Source organism: Patagioenas fasciata, chromosome 19 (assembly GCF_037038585.1).
Source record: "Patagioenas fasciata isolate bPatFas1 chromosome 19, bPatFas1.hap1, whole genome shotgun sequence".
Taxonomy (NCBI): Eukaryota; Metazoa; Chordata; class Aves; order Columbiformes; family Columbidae; genus Patagioenas; species Patagioenas fasciata.
The window spans coordinates 3,843,291-3,855,928 of NC_092538.1; the positions used below are offsets into that span (position 1 = coordinate 3,843,291).

The 12,638-nt window shown below is 47.4% G+C and overlaps 1 protein-coding gene across 6 annotated transcripts in view; it reads right to left on the bottom strand.

Moving 5' to 3' along the window:
* GALNT17 (polypeptide N-acetylgalactosaminyltransferase 17) overlaps positions 1-12,638 on the bottom strand; it is a 272,817-nt gene that overhangs the window by 8,182 nt on the left and 251,997 nt on the right. For all 6 annotated transcript variants that reach the window (XM_071816838.1, XM_071816835.1, XM_071816834.1 and 3 more), the window contains 3 exons: positions 10,706-10,891; positions 6,470-6,607; positions 5,153-5,248 (listed from right to left, as the gene is read on the bottom strand). In XM_071816838.1, coding sequence (XP_071672939.1) covers positions 5,153-5,248; positions 6,470-6,607; positions 10,706-10,891 — 420 coding nt within the window. The remainder of the gene's footprint in view (positions 1-5,152; positions 5,249-6,469; positions 6,608-10,705; positions 10,892-12,638) is intronic.

Genomic DNA, 12,638 nt, shown 5'->3' on the forward strand with positions numbered 1-12,638 from the left:
TCCATGAGCAGGCTCAATATAATTACAGGAGAAAATGATACTCCATCATGAAATCTGATAATGATTTGACCTGGAAGTGAATGAAAGTAGGGAGAAAGGAAAGCTGAAGGGAAAACAAGAGAAATAAACCCCAAATTTTCCCCCAGTGACAGACGCTACAGCTGCAAGCAAAAGCCAAGCCCCCATCTGCATTCGGCACCAGGTATGGCATCCATAAGAAGGCTACAGGCTTAGCTTAAACAGATTAGCAGCCACCAGCAGAGAGAGCAGAAACTCAAGATATTATTTGGTATTATTATAATACCAACTGCCCTGCCTGGAATGGGACAAATCTCTCCCCGCTGAGCAGGTCAGTGCCACTTGCTCTGCGCTGCTCACACACAGACACACAGCAGCACAGAGTGGGGATGGACAGACGGATGGGCTGTGCATCAAGAGTGAGGACTTCCCCAAAAAATCCCCAAATTCAAGGGACCTGGGGGGTTCAGCTGGAGAACAGGAGCTGAGGGGAGACCTTCTGATCTCTGAACTGCCTGAAAGGAGCTTGGAGCCAGGGGGGTCGGGCTCTGCTCCCCAGGAACAAGCGCCAGGAGCAGAGGAAACGGCCTCAAGTTGCACCAGGGGAGGCTGAGGTTGGATGTGGGGAACAATTTCTTCCCCAAAGGGCTGTGGGGCATTGGAACAGGCTGCCCAGGGCAGTGCTGGAGTCACCATCCCTGGAGGGTTGGACAGACGGACATGAGGTTCTCAGGACATGGGGCAGTGCCAGGGGTGGGTGATGGTTGGACCAGATGATCTTGAGGGGCTTTTCCAACCAAAATGTGATTGTCCTTGCATCATTAAATGCCTGCAGGGCGCCCACACCTTCCCCTTGCTCGCTGCCCCCGAGGAACCTGCTACTTAACTGAGAAATGCATTTAAATGTGTGTGCCTGAGCCACAGTACCAAAGAGAGGAGCTGAGATTTGAGGACGCTACACGAACACTGAGCTCAGGCACCGTGGGTGCTTTTGGATGCAGAACAACTCAAATGGAGCTGCAACTCCTTGTGTTTCATATATATATATACATAAACCAAGCAAACTATTTGAACAAAGTGTTGACATTACTTCTAATTAAATTCCCAGCAATAAATTACAACACGCAGCCCATTAATTAAACGGTAGCAGGAAAAGTCCCATTTCTTTTGTGCAGCGTCCGTGCTTCTGCAAAAGGCTCATTTCAAAGCTTCTGCACTCACTGATAGCTACTTTTAAAAAGCACTTTCAAGGAGTTAAGTTAATTGCATGTATCGCAAAACAAAAGAACTGCCAAGAACTGGCTCTCGGCTGGAGAGGGAAGGGACAATGTGGAGGTGGAAGACCAAGGAAGAAAAATCTGCACTGAGTTTGCATGACAGGCGAGCTGGAGGGAGCCAGCGGCACCGCAACATTTCACTGGAGAGCATCAGGTAGGGAAAGAAAACGTCATTAAGTTTGATCACAGAAAGAGCTGAGGAAAAAATAAATAACCTGCTTTTTGCCATTCATCTTAAAGCCCAGCGTTAGCAGACAATGTCAGGCTAATTCAGTTTCTCATACCGTAATGCACTTAGAGGTTCAAGTTTCCATCCAGAAAGTCCAAAAGGTAGTTTGTGCCATTTAAGAAAAAAATTGTGTGCGTTTAAGCAACAGCGAGATTATATTTAGCTTGATCAGCCACAGCTGACTGATCTTTGTTTAAAGGCAAGGATAAACCAAAGTGAGATTTCTCTCTCCCGCAGAGGACTCCTGCAGCCAGTGCTTGGGCTCAGCTGGCTCCGGGGTTTTGTAGTTCAGGCTCAGATGAGCTTTGGGGTTACTTAGTCCTGGTGAGCCTGGAAAGTCCAGGGTGACCATATTGTGAGAATAGGCTCTTTATGCATTTCCATCACTTGAACTGTACACTTTTTAAGCTGAAAATGAGCCTCTTTGAGCTTGCTGGACCCCCAGATACTCACTACAGAGAACAGCTGGGCTGCAGCTCTGCATCCCCAACTCACTCCATCTCAGTCTTCAACTCACCCTCACACCAGCAAGGCCCATTTTGCAGGTAGAGAACCAAGAAAGACATGTTCAAGTCATATTTGCAGCCTGTGATAGAACAGAGAACTGACGCCCTGTCTTTTTAAACCCTGATTAACGTGCCGGGTTTTCAGACAGATTTGATGAGTGAATCATTAGGATGTGACAACAAAAAATCAGATCTTATCTCAGGAAAACTATCAGGAATGGGATCACATGTTCACAGATCCTGGGGAATGGCTGCAAGATTTTGTTGTGAACTCTAATATGCGTTTCCCACCTGAAAAGCCACATTTTGGCACCTCCCTCCATTGGAAAGTCCTCCTACCGCATACGGGCTGCACGAGAACTGCGAAGCTCCACTGACATTATCTGTAACATTCAACAGATTAAAGCAAGTTCTGTTTCCAAGATCAAGTTTACATACCTCTGGTATTCACACAGGTTTTCAGTATTTGGGTAATCAAAGAAAAGACCCAAATGCAAGATGTGCTCCAACCCATCATGGGCTAGAACGCAACTGGAGCCAGCAAACCAGTCACAGAAGCCTCTGTTTCAACGGGAAATCTCTGATGCTTACACTGGAAATCTGCTCAATAACTAAATTACCCCAAATATGTTGGGAAACCCTCCTGTCTGGTGTAGCACTTTTCTTCCTCTCGCTGCTCTCCTTTCCAATTCATGGGAGAAATTTTCACCAGGAGGGTTTTATTACGCAAATACCTGCAGGTACTTAATGGGATGGTCTTTATTACGTTGTATTTTACAATTTTGGTCTTAACAAATGCAACCACCGTGCTTTCTGCTGTAACATTACAAAGGAAGCAGACGTTTCCCCTTGCTGTACCTGCACGGAGACCCCGGTGAGCCGGTGCAGAGCTGCAGGGCAGGCTGGTCCAGCTCCCGGGAGCAGCGATTCAGCCGCTGGTGTTGAGCACTTCCAGGTAATTTATACACTTCTGGGTTGAGAGGAAGGTTTGAGACAGTAATGTGCCTTTGATGGCAGAGTAAATCTGTCAGACACTGGAGTGTATCAGGATTTGAGTCTTCCCTCATTGCTGTGTCACCTCCCGTGCTGCTGCCATCGTGCAGGAATTTCAACAGGACCTTGGTGCTCACAGCGCTTTAGACACACGGTACTGCCCACTCAGCAGCTCTCAGTCTAAACCCCGTGTCATCTGACAGCACTGGTTTGCGGTCGTGATGATAAAACAAGCTGTTGGAAGGCACGAGCAATGGCAGAGGAATAAACATTGTGATGCCAAGATGGAAAATGGTAGAATGACAAGCCAGGGCTGCCTTAGTTGGTAAGGGAAGAACACAGCCCATAGAGCACGGCGACCAGAATACCTGCACTGAGAGGGCAGGTCCTCCCTAAAACACGCAAGGACAGATTGTTGTCCTGCAAATAAAAATAAATCTCTGTCTACCCCTTAAACATACCTAACACTGCATTCGGGCACAACTAGGATGGGATTGTCTCACCCGAATCAGTGTTAAACTTCCAGTGTAAGACTTATCCTCTTGGCCATGGAGAATGAGCTGCAGGACCTACCCCACCGTGGGGGGTTCCGTGGGTCTCCTGAGGCACAACCCAACTTCTTTTTTAGAGAATGTGGATAACAGCTTCAGCCTAGAAACGCGGTGCTCAGACAGCTCTCAGGTTCAGTTTTGCCTCAGTTTCTAAGCAGATCAGTAGATAAAGCCCCTTCAGTACAAATGTGGAAGATCCAGAGAAGGTAACGGAAATATTTTTGAATCTGGCAATGAGCAAGGACTTTTCAATGAAGGGAAAAGAAAAGCAACAGAAGAAACAGTTTTGTCCCAGCGGAGTTTATCCCATGTTATCCCATTGCCACCACAGGCCGTGCAAGCACAATGACAGCAGAGCCCGTCATCCGTGACCTCCCTGCCTTGGCTAAATTTCTAAATTTACAAGGGAAACACAAACAAATGCAGGAGGTTGAAGCCAGTTAGACAGTACCTCAAATCCCGGTGACAAACACCCAGGTCCTCACCGGACAGAGCCAAAGCACCAGAAGAACAAGTGCTGCTACTCTGGGGCTTTCGGGAGGTCAGGCACAATTTTGGTAATGAAAGAAAACCTAAAAATCACATTGTAATTGTTGAAAAGCACATGTGTCGTAACATGGCCATTCTGCATCCAGACTTAAAAGGAAACTTGTTGTATTTTCTCCTTAAAGATTATAGGTAAGAAGGATACTGTGGTAAGGGAGCTGGATGATGAGATGGTGATCGCCAGGCACAGAGAAAGAAAAACACAAAGGAAATCACAGGATTTTGGTAAAAGACTGAGGTGAGGATATAAGCAGAGATAAGAGAAAAACAGTTAGCAGGGAACTGGGTCAATTATCCCCGGAGCTGATGATCCTGGAAGTCCAGAGTCTGCTCTTGGTTTTACAGACACCAGCAGCAATGGAGCTGCTGTTGGACACGGGTTGTTCCAACCCCACGGTGATGGAAGCAGCAGCTTCTTAAAACATGAGAGAAAAAACTACAGAAGGGGCTGAATTAGTTCATCATCACTGACTTTGAGTGCTTGACAAACCATTAATCCTCTAAAAGATGTAAGATCTAGAAAGAATCTTGGAATGATGGTTTTAAATCTAGAATAAACTTAAAATTAAGATAAGAAGCTTTTGGTTTGCTCTAAAACTTTGGCAAGGCAAAACAAGTGCTAGAAAACTGAGGCGACGGTAAATCCCAGCCAAGCTGAAATGGCCGATTATCGTCCTGTTAAGAAGCGCTGTTTGTTTTCTCTGCCCAGTTGGTACATTTTTACTCTGCTGGGCGAAAGAAAAGAAACATCTTAAAGTGCTCTGCTTGTGTCCGCTCTGCTCAGCTCATTGGTTGTTTGCTTTCAGCATTATTTATCCGCATCTGGAAGATTTTTTTCAAATTATGCTTTTACTTGCAGCTCCAGCATGATTACGGTAATCCAGAAAACAGCCTGAGAGCAGCTGGGGAAATGCACCTTTACATCCGAGATATTTTTAACAAGCTGGGCCTTATACATTAGATGGAGAAGCCAACAGACAGGTTGCGCACCCGCGCTCCCTCCTCTGCCAGGTACGACCTGCGTGTCCCCACCTGCGGTCCCCAGCCGTGACACGGGTACAATATTGCTGTGTGGTTCTCCTGCGGGCCCTGGTCCAGGCACACGTCTTTCGCCTTGTTGTTTCGAAGCTGTAAAACACAGAAAGTGCACAGTTATACGGCCCCGTCTCTCCAGCCATAAGCAATAAACTGACGTGCAGCGATGCCTCTGGCCTCTCGTGTTATAGAAAGAATTTATGGTGCTGTATCACCAGGCATAATCAGGCAGAGAAAGGTTTAGTGCGCTGTATGTTTTCTTTAAATACAGAGCCTAATGATGGCTGCTTTTATATAATAATCACCATTCAAAGGAGCCAACTTCCTTGAACACACTTTTCTTTGTATTTGGTCATGTGTGGTGGCAACAAACATATTTTTAGACCGCCGGCAGCGTGTTGCCAGGAGCCTCAAATCAATGCAGAATTGCTTGTATTTCATCAAAATCTCAACAAAACAGGGGGGAGAAAGTCCAGCTAGCAGAAGGAGATCCTTCGAATCATCGTGGGGATGCAGAAGCAGATAAACAGCCGTCAGGGACTGACGGACACGCTTGAGATGCAGCGTGGAAGTGCTGGGTTCATGTGACAAAGACTATTGGTGTCACCGCAGAGGTGTCCTCTCCCCAATTCCCCTATGTAGGGCAACTGCAATAGTGCTTTGGAAAATACTGCTTTGGAAAATACCGCTTTGGGGGAGGTTTTAGCTTGAAGCCATTAAGTTAACTTTGATAATAAATCTTTCTTGAAATTAATAAATCATTCTTAAAATCCATGCCCATGTGGGGTGCTCAGGCTGTTCCTTCTCAAACTGCCACTATTCCATGAGACCTATTGCAACAGAGTATTATTAGTTCCCATAAATGCCTTTTTTTCTATTCCCAGTACAGTCTCCAATCCAGAAGAGATTGAATTAAGTCTCCTTAAGCTGTTGTGACAACACACTGTATCCTACAGAGACCTTGTAAGGAATTAGGCTGAGTTTAAGTCAAAGGGTTTTATGAGACGACTGTGCATTAAAAATACACATACAGCTGCTTAATCCATGGAGTCAATGAGTAATATAGATAATTTTCTGTCAATTCAGTAGATGTGGTATTAAAATATTTTAGTAGATATGGCCTCCAAGACCAGAAATAAATCCCCAAATAAGTTTTTAGAAGAAACTCTGAACAGATTTATACAGATTTATATAATTATACACAAATAGTAGGTTTTGATGCACATTTCTCTCCTTTCAGGTTATTTCTCATAGGAGACTCCCCAGCTGTAAATACTACCAGTGTGATCTAAGGGACTGCTCAGTGTTAATTACCTCGCCATAAGCGACCGTGTTGTTGTATCTTCTCATTTCTGGATAAACGTGGTCCAGATACCACTGGAAATTTTTACACTTCAAGCTCTTCCTTAATGCTTTTCTCTCGGAAACATCCCCAATGTCAATACCTGGATTCTGAAAAATAAATACACAGCACGTCACTGAATAGTTACTCTTAAAAAAGATCAAAAATGAGTGTATTTTACTAATGTTTCCACCTGAGAACTGCCAGCAGTTGAGTAATTAAATAAAAAGGCCGTGCCAGGGAATTTTGGCATGTGTGCTGGAGGTTGAAATCATCCTTGCAGAAGTCAGAAGGAAAATGTGGGTTTATAAGCCCCAGTGAGAAGGAGACACCTACTTATCTCTTAGGTTTTGAAGGCATCCTTGAAATGGCCACCAGACCGATGCTGGACATGATTTGGTGCTGGGAGGTAACTTAGAAAAGAGAACCCAAGCAGAAAAGAAAAGGTTTTGAAGGAAACAAGGGAAGCACAGTGTAATAGTGGTGAATCTTCCGACCCACTGCCCTGGGGCTTGGGTCCACCTGAGAAAGACGAAATCTGCCAACGGGCACAACGACAAAGTGTATTTAACAAATCTCACCTCTGGTTTAGGTACTGACGTACTGGACTTCCAGATGAGCTTAACATCATATGTAAGTCGGGATTTAAAAGATGTTCACGTGCTGAATCCCGGAAACTGGACAACGTCCTCAGACACACGGTGTGAATTTTGGGGTTGTCCTGTGCAGGAACAGGAGTTGGACTCAATGTTCCTTGTGGGTCCTTCCAACTCACGACATTTATGATTCTATGAACTGCAAATCCCTGACTGAGCACTGAGCACCAAACCCCTTCCCTTTACACACCAGGGGTGTGTGATACTGCTAAGAGTTAAGAAGTGTAAAGTAAGGGATAGGGAAGAAAAGAAGAAAAAAGAGAAAGGCTTACGATTCATGTAGCAGACGACTAAGAATAAAGGATAAAAATGACAGGAGAAGAGAAGTTGAGGCCAAACCTCAGAAAAACCTCCTGACAAGTGGGACAATTAGTGGTGAAATAGTCTCCTTGGAGACACAGAGGAACCCCACTGCTCCAGACAATTTGAAAGCAGACAAGGCTACAAGATCTGTCCTCAGAGGAATAATCTGCCAGGAGCAGGGGCTGGGGAGACCTGCCCCCCTCTCCCCTTTTATTCCATTACAGCATTTGGGGAATTAATGCAGCAGCCAGGTGAAGGAAAACAAAGGCTCAGTGCAGCCCCTTTTACTCTTCCTACAGATGTCAGGGGGTTTAATCTGGTTTAGCTCCTGCTCTTGTCTTTTGCAGTGATCATTAAATACAGCTGGAAAAGCAATTTTCCATTACAATGCTTGTAATGATCTTCTAATGAATTATTCACTCTACTTTACAGAAGACACCATTTCAATGCACGACTGGTAGCTCGTAGGTAAAAATAAAGATGATTGAGCGTGGACAGGTAAGACAGGCTGAAATCTGAGGGGGCGAGATGGGACACACAGGAAAGCAGGACCACAAACCAGTCAGCACCTGGAATATTCAGTGCATGTGGTCTGGCTTGGCTTTGAATATAGTAGCATCTCAAAATAAGTCCGTATTTGTATTAACATCAACCCCCTGCAAAATACCACCCGCCAAACAGGGCTGCACTAAAACTCAATCTCAGTTTTATTGGTGTGACCTATTTGAGAATCCCAAATGGTTTTTAGGGAGAGCTGGATCTGTTCCCCCGGCGCTGACCCCTGTAGTGCTGCCTTTTCCCAGCCCTACGGGACCTGCAGCTTCACACTGAATTTTAATCCCTTTCTGCCCGCTGTTCCCAAGCAGGAACACAGTGCCTGACATCTAAAAAGAAATCGGGGATTAGGGCTGAACCCACGGTAATTTATGATCCCTGCCCACGGGTGTGTGGATCTTGCAACCTATTTTTAACAGAGACCTGAAATCCCTGAGTGCTGCAGACAACTCTCTGCCTCTCCAAAATCCCTGTAACAGCCAGTGCCCTCCTGCAGCTCTCTGCGTAAACACTATTTCCTTCCATTTCCAGTCATTTATTTTTCAATAACAAACTAATCCAGGACTCTCCACCACTGGCAGCTCACAGACCCTTCCCAGGTGCCTGTTGCTCTTTAATGCAGTACAAAATCGTGACTACCGTGGCTCTAAATGCCAGTTACTCTCCCCAGGTGTAACCTTTTGGCAGAAAGCAGCAGCTCATTGTTTTGTGTTTTCCAGAACGCCTGGGAGCGCGGTGCTGCCAGCCGGGGACGCTGCTGCTGCACCAACGGGACCAAAGCAGCTCTTTGCAGGGGTGTGAGCAGCAAAGTAGGAGCATTTTGGAAGGAAGCAGTTGTGGTCAACAGCAGGATGACCATGAGCCAGCACTGGGCCCTTGTGGTCAGGAAGCCAATGGTACCTGGGGTGGGTTAGAAGGGGGTGGTCAGTAGGTCAGAGAGGTTCTCCTGCCCCTCTGCTCTGCCCTGGGGAGACCACACCTGGAATATTGTGTCCAGTTGTGGCCCCTCAGCTCCAGAAGGACAGGGAACTGCTGGAGAGAGTCCAGCGCAGCCACCAAGATGCTGGAGGGAGTGGAGCATCTCCCGTGTGAGGAAAGGCTGAGGGAGCTGGGGCTCTGGAGCTGGAGAAGAGGAGACTGAGGGGGGACTCATTCATGGGGATCAATATGGAGAGGGGGAGTGTCAGGAGGATGGAGCCAGGCTCTTCTCGGTGACAACCAATGATAGGACAAGGGGTAATGGGTACAAACAGGAACACAAAAGGTTCCACTTAAAGATGAGAAGAAACTTCTTCGTGGTGAGGGTGTCAGAGCCTGGCCCAGGCTGCCCAGGGAGGTTGTGGAGTCTCCTTCTCTGCAGACATTCAAACCCGCCTGGACACCTTCCTGTGGAACCTCAGCTGGGTGTTCCTGCTCCATGGGGGGATTGCACTGGATGAGCTTTCCAGGTCCCTTCCAACCCCTGACATTCTGGGATTCTGTGATTTTATCTTTATTTTTAGCAGCAAAAGCGTGGCTGGAAATAACCACTCACATGGGGTCTGGTTGCTCACAGCAACTTCACCAGCCCACTGCTCGTGCCGGCGTACGCTGCAAGTGCAGCGAGTGGTGGGGAATCCACGTCCCAGCCATCACCTGGAGAGCATCGCACCCACCCCTCCCCATTGCCCCTTCTTCTCCCTCGGGCAGGACCAGATGAGTGGGCCAGTGCATCCAGGGTGCTCCCAGCACACTCCAGGACGTTTGGAGCCGGGAGGCAGGAGATGCTCTTGGGTTTCATGATTAGACACAACCTGCATGAAGACCAGAGCTCAAGCAGTAGCCTCGGACCTACGGAAATTCCTCCGGAACCCTATAGAGCTTTATGCAGAAGTGCACGGCATCACGTAGAGAGGTCCACGTGCAGGATGTGTTCTCTGGGCACAGTCAGCCTGTCTTGTTGGTGGGACCCCAATGTTTTCTACAGACACACCTTGCTGCCACACAGCAAGATTTACAAGGAAAATCATGTGTCAGATCTAAGAAAATCGAACCATTTCTGAACAAATAAATAGAACCACCAAAGCTATTTAAAGGGTGGTTTTGGTGCATTTGCACGTGGTGCTGCTTGGGAGGGGATCTCTTGCAAGACACCGACCTCCCATCCTTTATCTCTGAACATGGTTTCTAAGCGCTGATTGCCTCGACTTCCCCAGCGCTGGCAAAGCAAACGGCCCAGGTCCCTGGACCACACACCGTCTGCAGCAAACTCAGGGCAGCGACAGCATCTGCGAGCTCGGAAACCCACGCTGGGCTGCACGTAACACAGACCTGCCCGAGCCGCAGGGAAACCTCACGATGCTGATATTAATAATCTTCTGCCAACCGACTCTACAGACAGACTCCATCTGCAGAGCAGGGTAATGACACAAATTCATGCCATGTAAACACTCCGCAGGGAGATAAACGCTACAATCCAGGTTTAATTTTTAGAAATGAAAATAAAAAGGCTGATGTGAACCGCAGGAATTCCTCCCAAGTCTGCAGGCTTTGCAGCATCTCCATCAAAGCTCAGGGAGGTCTGCTGACTTCCACAGCTGGGGATGTGACCTGGGGTATTTAAGCTTATCTTTCACCGAGGGGCACTAAATGCTCCATAATTCAAACTTTTAACCCAATAAAGTGAAGATTTAGGATAAGGTGCAACAGCCGTACCTCTAGCGGCAGGTTCCACGCGATGTAGACGTGGGATTTGTAGTCGTCCATCCACACCTCGGCCACCCGCAGGGCGTTGCGCTTGGTGTAGAACCCGATGTTGTTGTTGTAGGGCTTCTTCTTGCGCTCGATGTGAGCCACCCGGGAGCAGGGCAGGACCTCCATGCTGCCGCCGCACAGCCACACCTGCAACACAACCGCACGGTGCTGTCAGCACAGGGAAATTAAAGAGAATGACGTGGTGGGGTTTGAGTTTTCTCACATCCCATCACACTTATCGCCCATCATATCACTTTCTTGCTCTCTTTAACTGCACGAGGCTACGGGCTTAGCTTAAACAGATTAGCAGCCACCAGCAGAGAGAGCAGAAACTCAAGATATTATTAGTTATTATTATAATACCAACTGCCCTGCCTGGAAGGGGACAAATCTCTACCCGCTGAGCAGGTCAGTGCCCCTTGCTCTGCGCTGCTCACACACAGACACGCAGTAGCATGGAGTGGGGATGGATGGATGGATGGATGGATGGATGGATGGATGGATGGATGGGCTGCACATCAAGAGTGAGGACTTCCCAAAAAATCCCCAAATTCGAGGGACCTAGGGGGTTCAGCTGGAGAACAGGAGCTGAGGGGAGACCTTCTGATCTCTGAACTGCCTGAAAGGAGCTTGGAGCCAGGGGGGTCGGGCTCTGCTCCCCAGGAACAAGCGCCAGGAGCAGAGGAAACGGCCTCAAGTTGCGCCAGGGGAGGTTGAGGTTGGATGTGGGGAACAATTTCTTCCCCAAAGGGCTGTGGGGCATTGGAACAGGCTGCCCAGGGCAGTGCTGGAGTCACCATCCCTGGAGGGCTGGACAGACGGACATGAGGTTCTCAGGACATGGGGCAGTGCCAGGGGTGGGTTATGGTTGGACTCCATGATCTTGAGTGGTTTTTCCAACCATAATGATTCTATGATCATTTAGGTGGCAGATGGAAACCCATGGCCAGGTTTGGCCTTTGCTCAATGGAGACACACAGGGAGAGTTTAACGTGTGCCCGGAGCAAAACAGGTGTTGACACTGGAGGGACGAGATCCATGTGCACGTGGTATTAACGCACCGCAGGACTGGCTGCTGTGTTTACAGTGATGTTGCCTCTAAATAAAAAGCATTAGTGACTGGAATAGTTGAAACAATTGCAAGATCTCCTCTTGCAGAAGCGATGAGTCAGTTAAACATATGGCAGGGACAGATTTCTCCCACTTGAAAACATTTGTTCATTATTTTTCTTCCACATGCTGCTTAAAATTCCCTTAATTCACAGTTTACAAGTTAATAAAATTTTTTGAGATCTTCTTTTTATCATATGGAAAGGGAATTCACAGAAAGACTTGCCATACCTGCGTTCTTCCCTCCCCGTTTGTCTTCACCAAGACGTTATTTATTTTAAATTGAACACGTGCATCCAGGACACCAGGACTTCAGGCAATCGTTACAAACACATATGCCAAACAGCCCTAATAATCCCAGTTTCACCTGTTTTGCAGTCTGCTCTGCATTATCACCGTGCACAGTTGTTGTAACACCCATCGTTTCTGGGATCTCTTCCAGGCTCACCACCTTTCATCCCATCTGTGTTCCCGAAATTTTACTGACCCTGCTCAATCCCCTCTCCCGACACTCCAAGGAGCCTCCTGGCTGTACCAGGTGCCCCTTTTTAATCTCTAAAATGTGGTTTCAGCCCATCCAACGTGGGACACGAGTGTGGGGGGTGCAGCCGGGATTACCCTCGGGGTGATGCTGCTACTCGTGCTGCTCTCAGTGGGATTGCTGCAAAACATAGGAGCGCACACCCCAAAATCAGAGCCCCATTTATTAGCTTGCGCATAAACACATCGCAAAAAAATTCCCATTCTACCCCTGTTTTGCCGTTTGACCTTTTTGAACACTTTT